The sequence below is a fragment of the Lithobates pipiens genome, unplaced genomic scaffold (assembly GCF_037356315.1).
Source record: "Lithobates pipiens isolate NorthernLeopardFrog02 unplaced genomic scaffold, aLitPip1_a1.2 Scaffold_13, whole genome shotgun sequence".
NCBI classification, from domain to species: Eukaryota; Metazoa; Chordata; class Amphibia; order Anura; family Ranidae; genus Lithobates; species Lithobates pipiens.
The window spans coordinates 234,732,666-234,757,468 of record NW_027507718.1 but is presented as its reverse complement, the minus strand read 5'-3'; the positions used below and the strand labels follow the sequence as shown (position 1 = coordinate 234,757,468).

The 24,803-nt window shown below is 39.3% G+C and overlaps 1 protein-coding gene across 4 annotated transcripts in view; it reads left to right on the top strand.

The window, feature by feature from the left end:
* The window catches only part of SHROOM3 (shroom family member 3), a 530,439-nt gene that overhangs the window by 429,099 nt on the left and 76,537 nt on the right, over window positions 1-24,803 (top strand). For all 4 annotated transcript variants that reach the window (XM_077476349.1, XM_077476350.1, XM_077476351.1 and 1 more), the window contains one exon: window positions 11,191-11,316. In XM_077476349.1, coding sequence (XP_077332475.1) covers window positions 11,191-11,316 — 126 coding nt within the window. The remainder of the gene's footprint in view (window positions 1-11,190; window positions 11,317-24,803) is intronic.

Genomic DNA, 24,803 nt, shown 5'->3' with positions numbered 1-24,803 from the left:
GGCCTTCAGTCCAGGGCCTAACTTTTCCAAAGTGCTGCACATAATATTCAGAGGATTTCACTGTAGAAAGCTTTTAGAGACTTCATGCAACAGGAAATGGTCACAGATTATGAGTATGCTACAAGAGATGGTTAGGAACTGCAGACAAGCTACAGGAGATGGTCAAAGATTATGAGCATGCTAATGCCTCGTACACACAATGATATTATCGGACAAATGACTATCCATTTTGTTTTTTTGCATGCTAGTCTCCATCTTAAAAATGAAGAGGTTACTAAAGATACGAAAATTCTCACATGACAGAATATAAATTCAGAAGTGATGTCATGTATTTGTATTGTATTTTCGGATGCAGGCTGTACTGATTAAATGAAAAAATGTGTTTGTCCCTTCAAATAATATCGAATGAACTGTCGTGAATGGCTCACGAAAGCTGTGTACTAACCATCAGAATATTGTACAATCGATTCTAAATCTGTATTTTTTGTCCAATTTTCTGAATGTGTGTATGGCCTTAAAAGAAATGGTTACAGTAGAAACCCGCAGACAAGCTGCAGGAGATGGTCAAAGATTATGAGCATGCTACAAGAGATGGTTGGAAACCACAGACAAGCTGCGGGAGATGGTCAGAAACTGCAAGCACACTAGAAGTTGGTGGAAACAGGGAATATGCTTCAGGAAACAATCAAGGCTGGAGACAGATTACATGTACAGCTAGAGATCATTGGTTTTATAGCTCCTTTCCAAGATCGTGCTTCTGATTTTGTGCTCCCTACAGCCCCTTAAAAAATATTTGTGCTAGCAGTGATATTTCTTGTAGCAAGATCAATTATAAAGGTTCAGAGGGATAAAAAAAAAAACATTAAATGATAAGGGGATGGACATCGCAAAAAAAATTTAAAATAGTGTTAATAAAATGAACCAAATCAGTCAGGCAGCCAGTCTAAAGAACAGTTTTCTTCATTGGCTTGAGAGAGCATCTAAGTAAGGAAAACAAGACAGGGGCCTTATAGGCTGCACAATTAGTGCCATAGGGCTTCCTATGTCCCCCGGGCCACAGGTTGAGCTCCAAAGGTTTATAGGATAGGATAGGAAGGTGATTAGAGGCTGATCAATGTCATCTGTATTTTCCGGTATATTTGCTGTCACTTCTGTTTTGTTGTGTGCTTATCGCTAGACAGTTGCCAGATGTCATCATAGTTACTGGCTAGAAGGGAAGCTGCTGGGCAACATGATATGATATTTGGCAAAAAAACTCTTATCTGTTTTGGCAGCTTGGTTAAACAGCTAAATATTTTTCTTTCTGGTAAGCTGTCTAATTACATCCTGAGTTTTAAACTATTCAATGGTCCAACGGTAGTAGATCCATTTCCATTCACCCAGTTAAAATACAAAATAAGCCATGTATGTACAACATTGTATTTATATGTTTATATGTATATACAGGTAGCTAAAGTGAAGCAATAAAAAAAAACACATTTAACAAATTATTGGCCATAGTAAAATGGATTGTACCTCAAAATAATTTGTATGACTTCAACTTCACTCCTTGCATAACTCAAAATCATTTAAAACGCATCAAACAAGCAAAACAACCATGTGATTTCAGTCTGGCTCAGACACCCTTGACCCTTGATGTTCTAAAATCTTATTACTTAAAAGATATGTCAGGCTAGAAACACGGGAGCCACCACTGTTAACCTGTTTTGTAGGATGCGTTCACAAGGACTTTCATCTTTATTCTTTTTTCACTGCTTGGCAAATCATTGACCTCAAACAAGCATGGATGTATCTGGTTTCAGGACACCAAAATATGGCCATTTTTAATCTTAGTCAGTGGGAGTTGGTCTACTGCTGTAGAAGAGACTGTTCACCTAACAAATTTATGGTTCACTTAGCTTAATGAAAAAAGTAACGCTGTGTTGACTTCAATAATCCAAACAAATTCAGGTACTTAACCACTTCCCACCCGGCCAATGCACATATACGGCCGGGTGGGAGCCGCCTACTCCTGATATGACGTTCAGGAACGTCATTCAGGAGTAGCGGGATCGCGCGCGCGCGCGCCCGCGCAGCGGCGCGATCCCGATGCGCCCGTGTCACCCGGACACGGCGCATCTCAGATCGGCAGGAGGGCTCTGTGATTGGCCCTCCTGATCACATGACGGCCGTGTCCAATCACGGCCGTCATGTGATGTAAACAAACAGCCGGTTGCTAGGCAATCGGCTCCTCCTCTCCTCACACAGAAGTCATCGCTGTGGAGAGGAGAGCAGATCGCTGCAGCCGGCTGCTGATCAGTGAGTATGGGCTGCTTTTTACAGCTTTTTACTCACTGATCACCAGTCTAGTGTACACAGTAAACACACCACACAGTAAACACATCACACAGTATAAACACAATGTCCCCACACATGTCCCCAAAACATACATGTCCCCAAATAATAAAAACACATGTCCCTAATAATAAAAACATGTCCCCCACATATGTCCCACTAAAATCACATGTCCCAATGATTATCTGCACACATATGTACGTGATCACCTGCACACATATGTACATGATCATTTGCGTACATATGTCCGTGATCACACAAACCAATTATTATACACTTAACGGATTTTTTTTTACCAAAAACATGTAGCAGAATACATTTTGGCTTAAATTTATGACAAAATTTGATTTTATTGGATTTTTATTGAAGTAGAAAAAAGAAAATATTGTTTTTTTTTCCAAATTTCCGCTTTTTTGCGCTTATATCGCAAAAAATAAAAAACGGAGTCGTGAATAAATACCACCAAAATAAAGCTCTATTTGTGCGAACAAAATGATAAAAATTTCATTTGGGTACAGTGTAGCATGACCGCGCAATTGTCACTGAAAGCGCTAGAGCGCTGAAAGCTGAAAATTGGGCTGGGAAGGAAGGGGGCGAAAGTGCCCTGTATTGAAGTGGTTAAAGTACTTGCATTTAAAAAAATAAATGTAATTATGCATTAATGTGTGCTTTTAGTTTTCCCATTCTATATAATGTTAAAGTAGAAGTTTATTCAAAATGAAGGCTCCAGGATTCCTTGAAATCTTCATCCTTCGAACTGTGACCGGCACTTATTAAGAGTGCCTGACTAAGTCCACCCCTTACTCCCACCTCATCCATTCATAGAAGCTGTACTACAGCTTCTATGAATAAAGTGTGATCTGTTAATGGAGGACATTCATATGGTGGATATTGTAGCTTAGTGCACTTAAAAAAAATCCCTCAATTTGTCCCCTAATTGCACATTGCAAGTTATCAAACTCAGTAGAAGTCATATTTATAATCCTCCTTCAAAGAGAGAACTAAAAAGGTAAAACATTGTTAAAAAACATATTTTTTGATCTGCGAATAGGTACACACAACAAATATAATGAACAGTGGGGGTTTCTCAAATTTCACTGCAAAGGTGGAAATACATTTAAGTGCAGTTGTGAGTCTTTTGTTAGCTAAGTCTTAGCTAAGTCTAAGTCTAGCTAAGTCTACCTAATGTATATTTCTGAAAGCCCATGTGCATTAAGTAAGCAACCAAATTAAGAGGCTTTAAAGAACGTAGGAACATACCAATTTATTGTATAACACTAGCACAGCCCCCTAATATATACAGTAAGAAAAAATGTAGACTCTTGACATATATTGTATACAATACAATGAACATGCTGTCCTGGAGGAACATTTTTCATAGAAGATGATGCCCAGATATGCACCTGAACCTGTTAATATGTGTGTAGTTGTCTTAGATAAAATGACAGATTTATATACTGTTAGAATAAAAGATCCTGCAAATGATGAAGGTTACATGAAAGAAAACTCTATTATTCTATATATTCTAAAAAAAAAAAAAAAAAAAAAAAAAACCCGGACAGTTCAAGTGCATATTGCAGTTTTTACATACTTTAAAAGTTAGTTGCTAAAGCAAATTGCTATTCAAACCTTGACTTCACCCTCCCTCATAAGGCTCAGGAACACTAACATGGCAGTTGCATTTGGAATACCATTAGCTGTACATTTTCACAAAAATTGTCATAGCTTCCCAAAATTCTAATAGGCTTATTCTAGGTTGCCACTGAATGCATTAACAGCATTTAGTGGAGTTCTAGCACTTTTTTTGGAGCACAAGATATTACCATCCTCTATAATTTCCCCATTTCCAGTTGAACCCTAACAATGTTTTGCAATAAATATCCACCTGAAAAGGCTATAATACACACACACACATATCCAAATGATCAGGATTTCCCATAACACTTTATGGATACTATTGAACCACTGACCTTGGAATAGATACCCTTGAACCACTGGTGCAGTGAATGTTTTTGGCAATCATTTCACCCAGGCTCTAGTCAGGGCTCACCCAGGTAGCCTGACACTGTCTTACAATTTTAGTTCTCGATCCCTGGTGTCAGGGTTGCCAACCTCCCCCATACTGTTTTTACTACCTAAATATACCACATTTTAAGACTGAGCACATTTTTTAGTGAAAACTTGAAATATGACAAAAGCTCATTTTAATATCCCTTTAATATCCCTTTTGAATGGACACCCTTAGCCTGTGAATGAGTGCCTTGTTTATGCGGCTTCAGGTGCACCATAGAGGCAACCGATTTGTGTCTACTGCAGCTCTATGGACACAGCCACTTGTCCCAATTTGACAATCATGCAGGGGAGGGTAAGCAATCCTAAACGCAGACGGTGTGCATTGGGTGTTTCTCACTTATCAAATTGGGGTGACTGGCTGTGTCCATGCATCCACTGCATCCCGTTATTACAATAAGCAACTGGTGAGACATTTTAGTCTGCACTATGTGACAGGTCTATGTAAAATTCTAAACAGTTTATAGAGTTTAGCAGTCATAACTATGCAATGTACATCATAGCACACAGAGTGCAGTGGTACTGACATTTCTCGTCAGTGGAAGGACAAACCCCTTAGCAGGTGTGGCAAGGAATAATATGCCCTACCACCATTGTGCTAAAAATTACACTGATGTTAGTGGTTACTAGGCAGAAATGCAGAATGCAGAATGCAGAAATGTCATGAATGCAGAAATGTCATGAACCTCCCTTAGTGGGCCTTCAAAAAATCTTCTAATGAAGCCCTATCATAAATGGGCAGGTCATAAATACTCTGGGTGCAGTACTGTACTAGTTTCTTTACTGACCTATGACTGAAATGCACAGTTAAGTTTCATACAATCCCCATATATCTTCTAGAAATAGAGTTACCTTTATAAAAAATGGTTACACTAATGTACAGTATAAAAAGATACCAATTAGTTAGATATCAAACACATTAACATATTTGGTGTCTAACAAATATACATTTTACTCTGCTAAACAATATGCTGGTAGTTGCATGGTGAAACCTTTTCAAATGGAAATATAGATGTAGATGTCTGTTAAGCATATTAAAATACTTTTCAAAACAGACTCTTTGACTGGGTGGAATTTGAATCTGCAACACCCTCTCCAGCAGCAACAAAAAGTTTGAGCAATTAAGAGCTCTGAGCTCCCATTCCCATTTTCTGAGGGCCAATGTTTCATGCAACCATCAGATTAGATTTGCTCTGCAAGTGATCTGAACTCTGCATTGAACTTAAAACCAGAGGGACTATACTTAGTTATTTTTTTTTTACTTTTAAACCCCTTTTATTTTCCCATTGCTTATTTTAATATTTATAGTATTCACAGTCTATGTGTTCAACTTTTTCCTGATCTCCATTAATTTTAAAGACAGAACCTTGGATATTTTTACTGGGAACAGTGCCATAGGGTACTAGCTGTGCCATCTGGGATATGCACAAATCTCAGCTTAACATAGCAGAAGGCTTTCATTTATTTTGCTGAAGCAACTGGTGCCTCTGGTGTGTTGCATGCATAAGCTTGGATGCACAGTTTTTAAATAAGCATGACAGTGTTGCTGAAAGACCCCTTCTAACAACAGGGAATGACTGTGCATACAAAATGTATAGACCTCTTGGGCCGTTGAGTCTAAATAGGAAAACAAAATATATATCACTATGTTCAACCTAAATATCCTTATCTCTCCCCTGCTTTGAACCAGCTCGCTTATTTGTCTAGCTATATATACTTCCCATGACCTGCTAGTTGTTACCTCCCTAAATTTTCATCATTAACCCTCAAAAAACACAAAGCTTAGGTGTAGACTAAACATCTTCCTAATGTGAGGAAAGCAGTATGGGAGCTGCCATTATCATGTTTTTTTAAAGCCTGATAAAAGCCGGCTTCTGTTGGACTTACATGCTGAAAAACCAGCAGCCGACCAAATCCTGATCAGCACTCTCAGCCAATGGCAGACAGCACTAATCAGAGTTTTTACGGGGGGGGGGCCTGTCAGAAAGCAACAGCTCAGTGGGGGAGATCGCTGGACTAACCTTGCATGGATAGTACAGCAGATCAGACTGGAGCTGTGTGTTTTTTTTAAGAAAGTAGCTACAGCTTAAGCAGTCAAGATTGCCTCTTGCCACCATACTGTAGAGAAGGACGCTTGCTCTCTTGTATGCAAACAGTGGTCTCATTGCAGAGGTCTGACACACCCATGCTGACTCAGATGTAGAGCAAACAGTAGGAAGCAAAAGCTTTGCTGCTTTCTAAAGCAAATTAACGCTTACCTTTTCTTTTGATGCACCTGAAATGTATTTCGATGATTTAAACTGAAAGATCATTTGAACCTGACACTGTCAGACTTTGAGATGCAAACTTTCGGGTTATCCTGTTGTTGCTGGCTTAGCTATTTAGTTAGTCAGTAAGTAGGAGCAAGCATGCATGCAACAGTGCATGCTTGCTTCAGGGCAATGCCTCACTAAGTAATGAGAATGAGATCAACCTGATGGCTGCACAGCCAGCACTTTTAGAAGCAAGAGAGCTGTAGCAGGTTCTATACAGTGCCTTGAAAAAGTATTCATACCCCTTGCAATTTTCCACATTTTGTCATGTTACAACCAAAAACATAAATGTATTTTATAGGAATTTTATGTGATAGACCAACACAAAGTGGATTTTTTTTTTACAAATAAATATCTTAAAAGTGTGGCGTGCATTTGTATTTAGCCCCATACTTATATGCAGTCAATACTTTGTAGAACCACCTTTCGCTGCAATTATAGCTGCAAGTCTTTTGGGGATGTCTCTAACAGCTTTGCATATCTCTTTGCATATCTAGAGAGTGACATTTTTGCCCATTCTTCTTTGCAAAATGGCTCAAGCTCTGTCAGATTGGACAAAGAGCATCTGTAAACAGCAATTTTCAAGTTTTGCCACAGAATCTCAATTCGATTTATATCAGAAATGGAAGTGAAGGTATTCTCGCGCCTACCTATGTGTCCTAAGAACTAGTGTGGTTGCAGCAAAACACCGGCAGGGGTGCGAACCCTCCCCAAAATAAGTGATGGTGATTAAGAAATGGTGTTGCGCTCCAGCTAAATAAATCTAATTAAACTAAAATCAACTAGCATGTACCTAGGTAACAACCAAAAGTAAATGCAGAATAAATGTGAGACTATGTGTTTGAATAAACTCAGACAATGTGCATAAATTCTAAAGTGCAGCACACCAAATCAAATTGTGCACTTAGCATAAAAACTAGGTATGACGGGTCTTCTATATATAATACAAAATGACAGTGAAGCAGTGTTCAGTGCACGCAAATTCATAAGTAATAAAGTGCAAGAAACCAAAAAACAATGTAAATAATCTACATTGATAAGAAGAGAAAAAAAAATAAAAATTATATGTATATATAATTAAATGCTGGGTGTCGTTATACGAGTGCAATAAAAAATCAATAAATGCACATAATGTTAATGGTCCATGCACAGTGAAACATGTGTTTGAACAGAGGCTCCAAAACAGAAATAAAGTGAACTATATTAATGCAAAAAACATGTCCGTTCAGTGGTCAAAAAAAAAAAAAAACACAGTATCCTGCGTGCCCAAAAAAGGAAAAGCGGGAGGTGAATTCCACCAGTGTTCCTGTGCGTATTGTATCCTCACACTAGGTGCAGTAATTACCTTACCTTACTGCTGTAAGGTAAACAGCACTTCCAAAGTGGCACTTGTTGTCCAATGTTGTAAGTTCAATAGGTGATGTAGTCCTAGGCACTCGTTCACCGTAGGCACGTTGTAACATGCAGAGAAAGCAAGGGGAACACTCCAATGGTGAAGTACGTATTCACAGTTTATTGGATATAAAACGAAGGTATAGGTACTCACATTTAAAACAGATAAAAATAAGCACAACTAAACGAACGCGCGCCACGTTCGTGCTTCCGGACCTCACTTCCGGTGTCCTCACTGGCCAATTGTGTTCCTACGCGTATCGTATCGTCATGTGATGCTAGTTGATTTTAGTTTAATTAGATTTATTTAGCTGGAGCGCAACACCATTTCTTAATCACCATCAATTAGATTTAGGTCTGGACTTTGACTGGGCCATTCTAACACATGAATATGCTTTGATCTAAACCATTGCATTGTAGCTCTGGCTGTATGTTTAGGTTCATTATCCTACTGAAAGGTGAACCTCCACCCCAGTCTCAAGTGTTTTGCAGACTCTAACAGGTTTTCTTCTAAGATTTCCCTGTATTTGGCTCCATCCATCTTTCCATCAACTCTGACCAACTTCCCTGTCCCTGCTGAAGAAAAGCATCCCCACAACATGATGCTGCCTCCACCATGTTTCATGGTGGGGAAGGTGTGTTCAGGGTGATGTGCAGTGTTAGGCCGCGTACACACGGGCGGATTGTCTGGCCAACTAAGTTCGTCAGACAATCCGACAGACAGTCCGTTCAAAATTTGCATGAACGGACTTGACCACACACGATGAGCAGACAGTCCGCTGAAAGCGTGCGCGATGACGTGTACAGCACGTACGACGGGACTAGAAAAACGACGTCCTATACACTGCAATGCAACCTTCGGCCGTGTAAATCCTTTCTGAGCATGCGCCATACTTAGTCCGTCCAACTTGCCTACACACGAGCGGACTGTCCGCTGAAACCAAGTTTGGACGGACAAAACCAAGTTTGAACGGACTGTCTTACGGAAACTCCGTAAGACTTTGTTCGTCAGATTGTCCGCTGAAAAAGTCCGCTGAAGCCCACACACGAGCGGATTGTCTGCTGAAACACGGTTCAGCGGACTAAGTTGGACAGACAATCCGCCCGTGTGTACGCGGCCTTAGTTTTCCGCCACACATAGAGTTTTGCTTTTAGGCCGAAAAGTAAAATTTTGTTCTCATCTGACCAGAGCACCTTCTTCTACATGTTTGCTGTGTCCCCCACATGGCTTCTTGGAAACTGTAAATGGGACCTCTTATGGCTTTCTATCAACAATGGTTTTATTTTTGCCACTCCTCCATAAAGGCCAGATTTGTGGAGTGCACTACTAATAGTGGTCATGTTGATAGATTCTAAAACCTGAGTTGTTGATCTCTGCATCTCCTCCAGAGTTACCATCTTGAGTGCTTCTCTGATTAATGCTCTCCTTGCCAGGCCTGTCAGTTTAGGTGGATGGCCATGTCTTAGTAGATGTGCAGTTGTGCCATTCTCTTTCCATTTTTTGATGATGGATTGAACAGTGCTCCTTGAGATGTTCAAAGCTTGGGATATATTTTATAACCTAACCCTACATTAAACTTCTCCACAACTTTATCCCTGACCTGTCTGATGTGTTCCTTGGCCTTCATGATGATGTTTGTTCAAAAAGGTTCTCTAACAAACCTCTGAAGGCTTCACAGAACATCTGTATTTATACTAAGATTAAATTACACACAGGTGGACTCTATTTACTAATTAGGTGACTTCTGAAGGCAATTAGTTTCAATAGATTTTAGTTAGGGGTGTCAGATTAAAGGGGGCTGAATACAAGTGCAGGCCACACTTTTCAGATATTTATTTGTAAAAAAATTGGAAAACCATTTATCATGTTCCTTCCACTTCACAAGTATGTGCCACTTTGTGTTGGTCTACCACATAAAATCCCAATAAAATACATTTACTCTTTTGGTTGTAATGTGACAAAATGTGTTAAATGTCAAGGGGTGTGAATACTTTTTCAATGCACTGTGTGTGTACCGATACAGTTTCCCTTTGACTCATGCTGTTCTTCTTACTTATACAGTACTGTACAAATGTTTTCGGCAGGCCTGAAAAAAATGCTATTAATTCAGAATGCTTTGAGAAATTGAAGTGTTAATAGTTTATTTTTATCAGTTAACAAATTGGAAAGTAAATGAACAGAAGAGAAATCCAAATCAAATCAATATTTGGTGTGACCACCCTTTGCTTTATTATCAATTCTTCTAGGTACACTTGCATACAGATTTTGAAGGAACTCGGCAGATAGGTTGTTCCAACCTTCTTGGAGAACTAACCACAAATCTTCTGTAGATGTAGACTGCCTCAGATCCTTCTGTCTCTTCATGCAATCCCAGACAGACTCTATGTTGTTGAAATCAGTGCTCTGTAGGGGCCAAACCATGACTTCCAGGACTGCTTGTTCTTCTTTACGCTGAAGATAGTTCTTAATGATATTGGCTGTATGTTTGGGGTCATTGCTCTGCTTCAGAATAAATTTGGGACCAATCACATGCCTCCCTGATGGCATGGCATGGTGAATAAGTATCTGCCTGTATTTCTCAACATTCAGGACACCATTGATCCTGACCAAATCTCCAACTCCATTTTCAGAAATGCAGCTCCAAACTTGCAAGGAACCTCCACCATGCTTCACAGTTGCCTGCATGCACTCATTATTGTACCGCTCCCCAGCCCTTCTGTGAACAAACTGCCTCCTGCTATAGCCAAATATTTCACATTTTGAAGAAGGCAGGAAACAATGAACTTTTGAACAGGTTCTAGTGAAAATGGTATAGTATCAGACAGTGTAGTCCACAATTTTAGGCTTTGATTAGTGCTTTGTGCACTACTGCATTTAGGAACTACACTGTGTATATTGTTGTGAAAATGAACAAAGAATGTTTATCCTGCCAGACTGATTCTTATAATTGCCATTTTAGTTTGTATGCCTAGTTTGCCAGGTATAATTTAATGTGAGCATGTTAAAACCAATGCAATTAAAACAGTTGTCGTGTCCATACACTGTATATCTAACCTCTGTTAATTCTTAATGTTTCCCCAGGCAATCTGAGTCCCGTCCCCATTCTTGGCATTCAACCAAATTTCTGGAGAGCCAGCCCAACCCCAGCATGATGCAAATATCTCAGGGAACGTTAGGATCTCCATGGCACCAGGCTTATCACTCGAGGTAAGAAAACATGATGACCACTAATGTTATGCAATAAAATTATCCATAGCCAAGCAGTTAAGCCTCAAGGGTTGGTTTTTGTACTGAAAATAAAGAAGTTGAATGAAATGTGTAAATGTAATAGAACCATAATTGCTCTTTGACAAAACTTACTTTATTTGCAATAAATATATATATTTTTTAATTTTAAGTTAGAATATTTCCTCATTCAAATGTGTTTACAGTTCAAAATAACCCTATAATGATATTCTTGGAAACCAATTCACGTAATTGGTATAATTAGGTTTAAAGCATTTGAGGTCATAAAATTGTGCTTACATTTCTGCGCAGCATGACAAAAAGTAATTCATGTGGGATTGGAGAGAATAAGGATGGTGGAGGGTTTGCAAATGAGTGTGTCTCTATATTTGAGTCTCCAAACATTATACTATGCTGTGTATAAAGCAACACATTTAAAGTGCAGTTACAAATACATTCATGTCATATCAAAAGAGGTCATACAAAGGATAATATATACAATGATATATATATATATATATATATATATATATATATATATATATATATATATATATATAAAAACAAAGACACTAGCTGAGAATTGTCTATTAGCTAGACTACCCTGGACATAGAGTAAGCTGTGCAAAAAAGTGACCATCTTCTTGGTTCTGACCTGTTTTATGCTGCTTCATATGTCCTGGTACTGGGGTTAAGTCTGCTTATTATAGTGATGGCCTGATAATAAGGCAGTAAAGGATTGGCCAATAGCTAGTGACCAGGGAGGAGTCAGTTAGTATCTTGCATCTCAGAGCAACCCAGGGTCTATGTAGTGATCTACAGGATTTGGGGTGCCAGAACCTGGAAGTAGGGTATCAGTTGTTTTACCACACAGGTTTTCTTTGAAGTGACTTTGTCATCAGTATATACAGCCAAGTAAAGCTTGGACCTGTAAAATAAATTCTCTCCTGATGGCTGTGCAGTCCAACACTGCTCTAAATAAGAAGACTTGCCAGCTGAAGTCTGTGAAGATCCAACACTTCCTGGGATGTCAATCACCTGTGTCCCCCACAGCTTGTACTGGTTCCTCCAGCTAATGCCCACATCATTACTGTGTCCTGTCTTCAGCAAAAATTCTTTCTAATTGGAGTGGTATTTAACGGTTCAGGTGGCAGGGGAGCTCCACATTTTTTAAAGTGACAGAGTCACTTTAAGACATTGCTGTGTTGCTGAAAAAAGAATAAGAAGTAGTGTGTGTCCCATCTTTGATCATTCCGGTCTACATGTAGCAATACAAATGCTGTTTTATTTTTCTAGGTAAATATAGTTCTAAAGGTGCTATTAACATAACATTTTAACCACATGTCAGTAACAACCCATGAAATCCATGCAAGACACCAAAACAAATAACTTCAGAAATTAAGCTATGTGTAATAAAATGGAATTACTATTAAATAGGTGCTCTTAGCCAAAAGAAAAAAATAAATCAGAAACTGCTATAATCAAAAACTCCTTAAATAAAGTGGAGAAATTAGTATATGTATCTATAAGATGCGCTGTGTCTGACTATAAAAATTTCCCCAAATAAAAGTAACAACAGTACCACAATAACTTGAATGAAAATAATAAAAATATATGACTTTAAATAAGTGATCTTAACAATTTAATGTTATAAAACATCTCCCAAAATTGTAATTATAAACCAGTTGCCTCAAGTGCAGGTAAAGTGAACAGGAGCCCCAAAAGTTCATGAGTTAGTGCTCCAACAATTAATGTATTAGCATAAAATGGGTAGGTGGCTCCGACTTCCCACATGCAATTCATGTAAATTGTCCTTGTGCAAATAAAACAACACAAGGTGCAAGTACATCACCACTGTGCTTAATGGATAAAAGTTGGTCGCTTACCAAATACCATGATCCCACCAAGAGATCATTTACGTGAGTGTGAAATATCCTCTGAAGATAGGTAATCTGCTGGCTCAAGGGAGTGAATCCAGGCTATTGAATCTTCTTAATCACGTAACTCACATGTTGTGATGAGAGAAGCAATGGAAAAAAGGCTCATAGTGCATTACTGCATAAAAACTGTTTAATACAGGTAAAGAATGCACTTACATCAAAGTAGTACAATTTAGGCAGTTTAAACATAAGTCCTGTGTGGCCGCCTGCAGAATGGACCGCACGTGTTGACGTCATGCTGCTATCTCTGACCCAACGCGTTTTCTCTCCTCAGAAGGCAATCAATTTATATAAAAAAAAGAGAGAACCAGTATGACGGATTATCATGGTACCAGGAAAGAGATAGAGAATTAATACTTTCCAATATATTTATTACAAAAATATAAAATACATAATAAAAACATTTAATAAATCATCTTGGTTATAGCAGTGATGGTTGAGGTGTCAGAAACCCATGGTTGATGTGTTTCGCAAAGTAGTAGTAGAACCAGACTTCTGACCAATAACCAAAACACCTTTACAAATAAAGGGAGAAAAAACTAAAACAGAAGAGATACATATGTTAAATATCGGTACCCATCCAGCGTTGTATATGTACATCAAATATACATACAACCGCCCCCGGTAGAAAAATAATGCAACAACCACCCCAGGACTGGGAACTTACAAATTGTTGACCCCAAAGGGCTGAAGCCAATGGCCACAACGGTGTACCCCACACTAGTTAGAATGGGTTGGGGAGAGTGGATAGAGGCGGAGGGATGCACGACCTGGACTCCCAAACCCTATATGTGGTGCACAAAACAATGATTAGACAATAATATGCTCACTGGAACATTCAGAAATTTAGAAACCCTTATGTAACCAATGCCATCGGTATGTTTTGCAACAATAAGGTTGCAAAGATTTTGAGAGAGGTCTTTGCTTTTACCCATCATGAGAGGTTTCTTGTGTGACACTTTGGTAATGAGACACCTTTTCATAGGCCATCAGTTGAGACTGAACTAGCTGTTAATAATTGATTGCTTTCTAATTACTGATAGATTTCGGCTGGTATCTTGGCTTTCCATGTCTTTTTGCACATTCCTTTCTTCATGTGTTCAATACCTTTTCCCTGTGTCATTTCATTTTATTACACACTACATTTTTGAACTTATTTGTTTTGGTTTCTTTGTATGTATGGATTGCATGGGTTGTTACCAACGTGGTGAAAATTTCAAGTCAGTAGAACCTTTAGAAATATATTTACCCATAAAAATGGTGACATGTTCAAAACTTATTTTACCCACTGTATACTATACATACTGTATAATATAACATATATATATAGGTACAGCACTGTGTAAAAATGACAGCGTTATATAAGTACTTTTAATAAATAATAAAATAAATAGATGGAAGCAAAATTCAGCCTATAAACATACAGGTTTATTTTTAAAAACGGTACGGTCATGAAGTATTAAAAATTACAGAATGGTATGTCAGATAAAATTTGTCTACATATTAACAGCTTATTTGCATGCCCTTTGTATATCATTGTTTTCACAGTTGAATGCAGTACTATCTAGGAATATTGCTTGAAAATGCAAGCGTTGTAATATAAATGTAGAACAATAGATATGCACAAATGTCAGTGTACGAGTGAGTGAGCAAGTGCTACTCAGAAGACAGTGCAATGAATGAGCCATGCCAGACATGTTACATCATTTTCAATCCTCCAAGGGTGAGGAGTTCAGCCTGGGATTTCCAAACGATGTTTCTGCTCATGAATTCACAGCACATGCTATATGGGAGGCAGAGAAAAACCTGCCTTGGATTTCAGTTGTAACCAGCACCATCGCTTGAACAATGGGGGTAAGATTTCCTTGGTTTGCTTCTGAAGACCTCAAAACACACAATTAAATGAACGACTTCATAAGTCATACAAAGATGATTCCAGGGATACAACAGTTTAAATTTCCTTCTATGTCCAGAAGTATCTTCAAAAACTGAACTCTCAAACCCAACCGTTGTGTCTTGTCTGGAAAGGACAGATGGTGTTTGAATTGCAGGAGCAGAGAGTGAGTGTGTTGGGGAATTGGAGAATTTGTGCTAAAAGTTTATAATATACCTGGTTGGTGAACTCAAAGTCAGGATTTTATTTAGACTTGTGATTTGTTTACTTACGAATCAAAATTCAGACAGCATTTTCATTATTCAGGGATTTGGATGTTTCTGAATCTCCGAAACAAAATAGTAAGGAATTTCAATGAATTCAATATAAATTATAACAAAACAACAAATGTATTCATATTATTTGTTTCCTTTGGATGACATAGTACAATAGTTTGGGCCTTTTGTTAATGTTTGATGCATCCAAAATAATGTAACTACATAACAAATGATCCAAATTGATTCAAATCCATTTAATTTATTGTATTAACATTCTCCACTGTTATAAAACATGCACTGCATATGAAATGAAAACATATTGCAATAAATACAGTAAGGTATAAAAGTGAAATGAAATGTTGATTCCTACTTATTGTGTTTGGGTTGAATGGAGGTAGAAAATCCTAACATAACAAATTAAACAAAAAGTAAAACTTGCGCTTGGTAAAAAGTTAGTTGATATAAAAGAAGTCAATTTAAGAGAAACAGCAGCTAAGCACAAAAAACCAGATACTGGGTCTAAATAACAGAAATGTGAAAAACAGTGCAGCGCTTGATATATATAGATGTAACATGTGACTGAATACAATAAAGCAATAGATCAGGAAGAAACTTCAAAACTAGTGTTTCCAAAAAATTGCACATCAATGGTAAAAAATATAGATGTGCATACTGTGCAATGAACAAAAAAATAATAAATTGAAATTGGTTATTAAACCAAAAAAAACAAATTTTAAAAAGCAAATAGTTGTTTAAACTACAGCTTATTGCTATGAGGCACAAACTTGTAATTAAGTGAAAAAAATATACAACAAGAATAAAAAACAAATCAAAACAAGTCCCATGCCTTGGATGAGTGAAGTGATTTATAAGGTCCCATATATGTGAAGATAAAAGTTCATTAAGTGAAGCGTAAGTGAATAAAACGTTAAAGTTGGTCCCAGGTATCACTGGTGTAGGTGCTTGACCACGTAAATTCTTTCACTGTACAACTTAAGTAAGTAGTAAAGGCTTACCAGAGCAACCATTAGTGTGCGCAGATACGAACTCCCAAACGATTAGGATCGGACAAGATCGTTCCTCCGACGCTCCTCGTATGAATGGATGATTCGAATCACCTTTGGGGGCGGGAAGGTGAAAACTGACCCACACCTTCGGATGTTCCTTCGGATGCCGGCACCGAGGAGAGAGGATCGACTTTATCACACGATTGGGCGTTTTTTCCTTTTTCATCCATTCGGTGACACGCCAACTTGAAATTTTCGAACTGACCGGAACGGACGACGTTCAAGGAACATCCGAAGGTGTGGGTCAGTTTTCACCTTCCCGCCCCCAAAGGTGATTCGAATCATCCATTCATACAAGGAGCGTCGGAGGAACGATCTTGTCCGATCCTAATCGTTTGGGAGTTCGTATCTGCGCACACTAATGGTTGCTCTGGTAAGCCTTTACTACTTACTTAAGTTGTACAGTGAAAGAATTTACGTGGTCAAGCACCTACACCAGTGATACCTGGGACCAACTTTAACGTTTTATTCACTTACGCTTCACTTAATGAACTTTTATCTTCACATATATGGGACCTTATAAATCACTTCACTCATCCAAGGCATGGGACTTGTTTTGATTTGTTTTTTATTCTTGTTGTATATTTTTTTCACTTAATTACAAGTTTGTGCCTCATAGCAATAAGCTGTAGTTTAAACAACTATTTGCTTTTTAAAATTTGTTTTTTTTGGTTTAATAACCAATTTCAATTTATTATTTTTTTGTTCATTGCACAGTATGCACATCTATATTTTTTACCATTGATGTGCAATTTTTTGGAAACACTAGTTTTGAAGTTTTTTCCTGATCTATTGCTTTATTGTATTCAGTCACATGTTACATCTATATATATCAAGCGCTGCACTGTTTTTCACATAACAAATTAAACCAAAATTTATTTCGTTACATTTGTTACATTATGATTCAGTAACTCTGTTGGATCCATTCAACCCAAACAGAATACATAAGTATCCTCCCAAAATAAGGAATTAACATGGTAAAACGAATGTAGCCAATCTTCCCAAATAGCTTCTGAAAGTACAAATTGATTTGGAACAAAAAATATATGAAACAAATCCAAATATACAAAACAAATTCCAAAAACAATTCATCGTTCTATTATAACGAATATGATGAAACAAAATGATTAAGTTAACAAATTAATCCAAAATGAATTTTTTTTTCCATCGCACACATCTCTTTCATTTTTACAAGTTAAGAGGTGAATGAGTCTTCTTAGTAAATATATGTGGCAAGTCATTGGCAAATATAAGTGTAAGGAAATGAGCGTCACACACATTTTTGACAAGGCCTTTAGGATAATGAGGGAAAACTTTGGGGTTGATTTTCTCAAGGCAAAGGAGCTGTTCACTTTACAGGAAAACCTGCCCTTTGCATGGGAATTTTCCCTTGAGCTTAGTGAACCAGATGTGTTAAAGTGCTTGTAAAGTCTCTTTTTTTTCCTAAAAAATAACAAACATGTCATACTTACCTGCTCTGTGTAATGGTTTTGCACAAAGCAGCCCAGATCCTTCTCCTCTCTTGTCCCTCTTCGCTGCTCCTGGCCCCTCCCTCCTGTTGACTGCCCCCACAGCAAGCAGCTTGCTATGGGGCCACCTGAATCGCGATGCAGCTCCGTGTATCCATTCGAACACGGGGCTGCCATTCGGCCTCACCCCCTCTCTCTCCTGATTGGCTAACTGACTTTATTTGACAGCCACGGGAGTCAATGGCACTGTTGCTGTGTCTCAGGCAATCAGGAGGAGTCAGGTAAGTAGTATGGGAGCTGAGGGGGCTGCTGCACACAGAAGGCTTTTTATCTTAATGCATAGAATGCATTAAAGCAGAGTTCCACCCAAAAATGGTGACGTGACCCCCTGACATACCACATTTGGCATGTCATCTTTATGAGTGGGGGGTGCAGCTCCCACTTCCTCCCGGGGCTCCAAGGCGCCAGAAGGAAGTTCACCTCTTCCCCCTCCCTCCCTGCAATCTTCTGGGACACGTCACAGGTCCCAGAAGATTGCCTGGCCATTAACAGCGCACAGCGCGGCTTTCACATGCACAGTGCATGCCCAGCTGTGAAGCCACAGCCGGGTGCCCACAGTAGTGATGCCAGCACTGCAGAGGAGGGGTAGAGGAGAGGGGCTTCTTTCGCCCGCATTGCTGGACCGTGGGACAGATGAGTGTCCCATTATTAAAAGTCAGCAGCTACACTTTTTGTAGCTGCTGACTTTTATATGGGTGGAACTCCGCTTTACAATAAAAAAAACTTCTGCCTTTACAAGTCCTTTAACTTCCATCATTCAATCATAAGCAAGCAAAAATGTGTTTGTTTTTTTAAACTTGAGTGTTTATTCAAATGTTTTATCAATACATCAGTACATCTTTCAGAGGATTACAGGCGATTTGGTAATAGCTATAAGGTACATGCAAGTACAATTAAGTGTGGTGCAGTAACTTACATTAAGCAACTTAAGAGTAAATAACAAATGGACAATAGTGTTCTGCCTACAAAGTGTAGGGCTACAAACAAAATGATAATAGCGATAGAGCAGGTGGTCCCATTGGGTGTTGAGATTCTAAAATTAGGTTGTAAAATGTATAAGTCAAGGCAGGGGCAAGTATTTAGGGTGTGCTAACCAGGGGTTCCATCTTTTTAGGAATGCAGGGACTTACAGGTGGGCCCTGGCATACATTAATTATGTTAGACATTGGTTGTTCAATGACAGTATCACTTCTGTAATAGAAGGGGGATCAGGAGATTTCCATTGTTTAGCAATTTCCATTCGAGTGGCGATAAGGACATGTGTTAGGATGGTGTGGGTGGTTGGTGGACGGGAGTCAAAGCCTAAACCCAGGAAAACCATTTGTGAGAATAGAAAGATAGGAGTTGATAGGATAGAGGTAAGAAGTATTGTGAGGGCAGACCAGAAGGGACTCAGTTTGGGGCAAGTCCACCAAATGTGTATAGTTGATTCAGAGTGTCCACAGGTCCTCCAGCAGTCATCTGATGTGGTAGGGTAAATCCTTGTCAATTTAGAAGGTGTGAGGCACCAATTGTTGTGAATTTTTTTTATAGTTTCCCAATGCATTATACATCGGGTGGTCTTTGAAGGGCACTCTGCCATTGTTGTGGTGTGCAATTACTATTAAAGAGGTTCTCCCAATGCAGCATAGCAGATGTTATGGAGACAGGTGCAGGGTCAGTGAAAAGCTTATAAGTATAGGAGATGCCTTTCTTAAGAGGTTGGTCGGTATTGTACAATTTTAGGAGGTGCCAAAAGAAGAGATTCCACAACCATGTCACACGTGAAAGCACTGAGCGGATTCTGAGGTACTTGAAAAAGTCCTTGGGTGGGATGTGGTAGGTCATTTGTAGAAGTTGGAAGGGTAGGAGAGAGGAGTCATATTAGAGATCTCCAATTGTATTTATACTAGCATGCACCCAATTCAAGATTGGGATATCAGGTATAATGGTTTGTAGATCGTTTAGTGGTATATCTTGCAGTAGTCGTTGAGGGGTGCCTACAGACTGTTGAGAGACTGCTCGCCATATTCTGATAGTAGCATTGACAGTGTTAAGATAGCTCTGCTGTTTGTGGTGGTGTAGAATTAATGCACTAAGAATCAATTTGGAGTGAGTTACCAAGGCCGTTGTTTCGATTTGTAGCCAAGGGTGTTGCAGATCTGACTTCCACCAATATTTGACTTGGTCCAGAATGATTGCCTTAAAGTATGCTGAGATATTAGGAGCTCCCATTCCATTGGCAGAAGTTGGTGAACATAAGGTAGATCTTTTGATTCTGTTTTTTTTTTATATAAAGGAGGTCAAAACAGCTGAACGGGACAGGTAGAGTTTGAAATACATACAATATATGAGGTATATATACATCTGAGTGAGTGCAATGCATCTGGCCCATGATTCTTGAACACTTTTTAAATCCTGTGCAGTTTTTTGCAATTTGCCTACTAGATGTTAGAGGTTAAGAAGAAGTAGGCGGGAGGTAGGAATAGTCAGGCATATACCTAAATATGAGAGAGTAGAGTTCGGTGGCCCATGAAAAAGAGGTGTATTGGTTAATGGTTAGTGTTAGGATCAATATTAGCTCCAATCATACAATATTTGGAATAGTTGATCTTGTATAAGAATTCTTTGCTAAAAGGGTCCAGGGTATGATGGAGATGAGGGAGTGATTGTGTGGGGTTGGTAATAGAGATGATCATGTCATCGGCATAAATGCCAATTTGGTGATTAAAGTGGTGTTCCACACACCAAAAAAAATGCTTACAATTCCTAAAAAAAAAAAACATTCGGAAAAAAAAAATGTATTCGCCTCTAAATGCCTGTTGCTAGGCGGTCCCTCGTAGTCTGCCTCCTTCAGTGCCTGGGCTCCAGACGTCACTTCCCCTCAGTGCAGGAAGGACTCAGCTCAGCCCCCTCCCTCCTGTCAGTCATCTGGGCCACGTGACAGGTCCCAGAGGACTGTGCGGCCAATGACAGCGCACGGCCAAAAAGGTGGGGGGAACAAGCAGGGCTTCGTTCCCCCACATCGCTGGACCCTGGGACAGGTAAATGTCCGATTATTAAAAGTCAGCAGCTGCAGTATTTGTAGCTGCTGACTTTAATTTTTTTTTTAGGGGAAACTCCTCTTTAAGCTCGCCAATTTCAATGCCGGAGATAGCAAGGCTAGTGCAACTAGAGTATAGTGGCTCCATGACAATGGTGAAAGATAATGGGTATAGGGGGCATCCTTGATGGGTTCCATTGGTTATGTGGAAGGGCTCTGAAAATACCTGAGTTTATAACTTTAGTGCTAGGGGAGGAGTATAGTGCCATTATTGCATTAAGAATCAGGCTAGAATTTTATTAACCTCCCTGGCGGTATGATTATTTCTGATTTTAGGTGCTGAAAGCGGTACAATTATTTTGCATGGAAATTTGGCTTTTTATATTGTAGGCCTGCAATTCTTAGGAATAACTCACTTAAATCTGTTCAAACCAGAGTCTAGTAGACATCCCAGGTATGATAACGTTTATAATATAATAAATAATGATAATAAATAATAATAAAAATTATTCAATAATGTAATCAAATCCAAAAACACTGAAATTTGCTCATTTACAGAATTGTCGCTGTCATTAGATTTAGTATTTGATGACGGATCTCCCCAGAAATCGCTATTTCTCAATTCTGCAAGTGATAATAATTTATTATCGCTGTTTTCTAGTTGGTCTAAAATCACTTTTGACATAAAGGGACACTTTTTGGTTGCTATGGACAATCTCCAAATTGCAGGCAGAAAAAAACTGTCTTTATAATATAAAACTACATGCAGGTCACTGGACAGACCACTAGGGACAAATCGAAGGACAGCTCGCACACACAGCGTGGAGGACATCACTGGATCCAGGGGAGATGGTAAGTAACCTCTCCCTGTATCCTCCCTGTATCCAGCGATGCAATCCCGAGTCTGGCTCAGGGTTACCGCTCGTGGTACTGAAATCCCAGCCCAAGCCAGACTCGGGATTACCGCTAGGGAGGTTAAGACCACTTTTAAGAAATTTCAGTTTATTCTGTTGAACGCCTTCTCTGCATATAGAGAGATGAACAGAGAAGGCGTTCGGTGGTGTTTGACCCATTGCATCAGGTCGAAGTACTGGCGGGTGCCATCAGATGCCTTAAAAGTCACAAATCCCACTTGATCTGGATGTACTAGGTGTGGGATGATAGAGGAAATACGCATAGTTAAGAGTTTAGCATAGAGCATTGTGTCAGTATTTAGTATTGAGATGTGCCTGTAACTGGCTGGGTCATCAGCTGGTTTGCCAGGTTTGGGAATTGTGGTGATGTTTGCTTAAAGGGCTTCTGAGGGGATCAAACCTATGGATGTAGGATTGACATAGATAAGGGGTTAGTGTGGAGAATTGCTTATAATATTCATTGGCAAAGCCATCAGGCCCAGGGGCTTTATGTAGTGGAAGGAAAGCAATATCACTTTCCAGTTCAGGGATCGAGAAGGGGCCAGAGATGGTATGCAATTGTACTGAAGATATCGATGGTAGATGTAGGTGATCTAGGAACTTCACTATGTCAGATGGTGTGGGAATGGGGGCTTCATCTATGATGGCTAAGTTGGCATAGAACTGACTGAATCGGTTGGCTATGTCCTTATGTGGTGGTTAGGTGCTTATATAAATGTGGTTAGGGGATTTGAGGTATGAGATTTTGGTGTGTATTAGGCGGTGTTTTAGGTGTTTCGTAAGGCCAGCTCCTGGTTTGTTGTGGTGTGTGTAGAAATTTGGCTTTAGCTTTTTCCAAGACAGATCAAAGTTCATAAGTAAGTGTTCTCTTCAAGCTCATATGGTATTGTGTAGTTCTGTTTCTAGGAGTGGGGAGGACTGGAAATTATGCGCATATTCAAGAGAGCGTATTTGTTCTAGTAATTTGGAGGTGGTAGCATTGCGTTCTTTTTTCATGTGCCTAATTCAACGAGGAGACTTCTAAGATACACCTTGTGCGCAATACAGGAGACTGCGGGATTCTACACAGAATCAGCATTTAACAAGAAATAGTTTTCAATTCCGGATGCGACATGTCTCTGGAGGTGGGGGGCAAGAGATGAGGAAGGCGTTGAGCCTCCACATTATCCCCGATTGCTTAGGGTGAGGAGGGAATAGCTTGAGCAGAATTGGGGCATAGCCAGACCACGTAATAGTGTCAATTTTGGTGTCTTGCACAGCTTAAAGAGTATGTTTATCTACCAGAAACGTGTCTATTCTGGAGTAGGACTTTTACGTGTGCGAATAGCAGGTGTAGTCCCTTTCAGTGTCATGTAAACATCTTCATGGGTCATAAGATCTTCAGTTTAAAGTAGAGATGAGAGAATGGTGGATTGTCTCCGTGATGGGTTGGAGGAGTCCAGGCCTAGATCTGCTTTTTGATTGAAATCTCTGCATATGATTAGGGGGTGTTGTTGAACGGGTGTTAGTTTCCCCATAATGGTTTTTAAAAAATGGCCTTGGTGGATATGGCCATTGACAATAGTTATAGTGTAATTGTTGATGGAAGCATGTAGGATAATATACCTGCCATATGGGTCTATCTCAGAGTGAATTAGTTGGAAATCTACTGTAGAGCGTATGGGTATAAGGACTCCAGCCTTTTTTTGAGGGGAGTTGGCAAAAAAACAGTGTGGAAACTGTTTATGAGAACAGGGTGGAGGTTTGCGGGAGGAGAAATGGATTTCCTGCACACATATGAGATCCGAGTTAAGTCTCAGGGCTTCTTTCCAGAGCAAATGACGCTTGAAGGAGGAGCCCTCCACACCCCAAAAATTTGATTTTTTATGTTCCGTACTTGTGAAAGTGAAATTTCACCATATTGACTATGTTCTGGGGGGGAAATGCCTACTGTGGTGAAACACAGTTTTATTAAATAGGTTTGGCTCCTTTGGCAAAATAGCACTATATTGATTTTCTAATGCTGCGTGCTTGGAAAAAGCTCTGATGGTTTTCCCGACGGAATTCGGATGGAATTCGGCTCAAGCTGTCTTGCCTGCACACGATCACACCAAATTCCGATTGTTTATAACGCGGTAACGTACAACACGTACGACGCGACTAGAAAAAGGAAGTTCAATAGCCAGTAGCCAATAGCTTCTGTCTCGTAGTTGAATCTGAGAATGCGTGATTTTTGGCATGTCAGAATTGCATACACATGCTCGGAATTACCGATAGAAAGTTTTTTCGTCTGGAAAATTGAGAACATGCTATAAATTTTTGGCTGGCGGGAATTCGGACAGGTAAATTCCGATAGAGCATACACACGGTCGCATTTTCCGATGAAAAGCTCTCATCAGTCTTTTTCTGGCCGGAATTCCGATCGTGTGTACACAGCATAAGTGTAATGTCAATCAACTTTTGCAGGTAACCAAACAGATTGGAATGGAAAAGCAGCAATGGCTGATTTATTGTATGCTTTTATTAGAAGATTGATCAACTATTTTAAGGACCAGTATTTGTCTGCCATTTCAGTGCACTTCCTCTTGGAATGTGGAAACATTGAAGTGTCTATTACTTTAAAGTGAATTAAACTGGGCAAATACAGGGGAGGACTAAGAATTTTTGGCCAGGGTGGAAAACACAACCGGTTAGCCTATTAATGGTAATAATAGTTTTGTGTTGGCTGAAGAGAGGGTACTACTGAGTGCCACAATGATTAGTGGCCATGGTGAAAGGTTGGGGTTGTCTTATAGAATATGGTTTATTGTATCAATCTTTTTTACATATGGAATGAATTGACAAAGAGGAAGCATTTTATGAGCTGA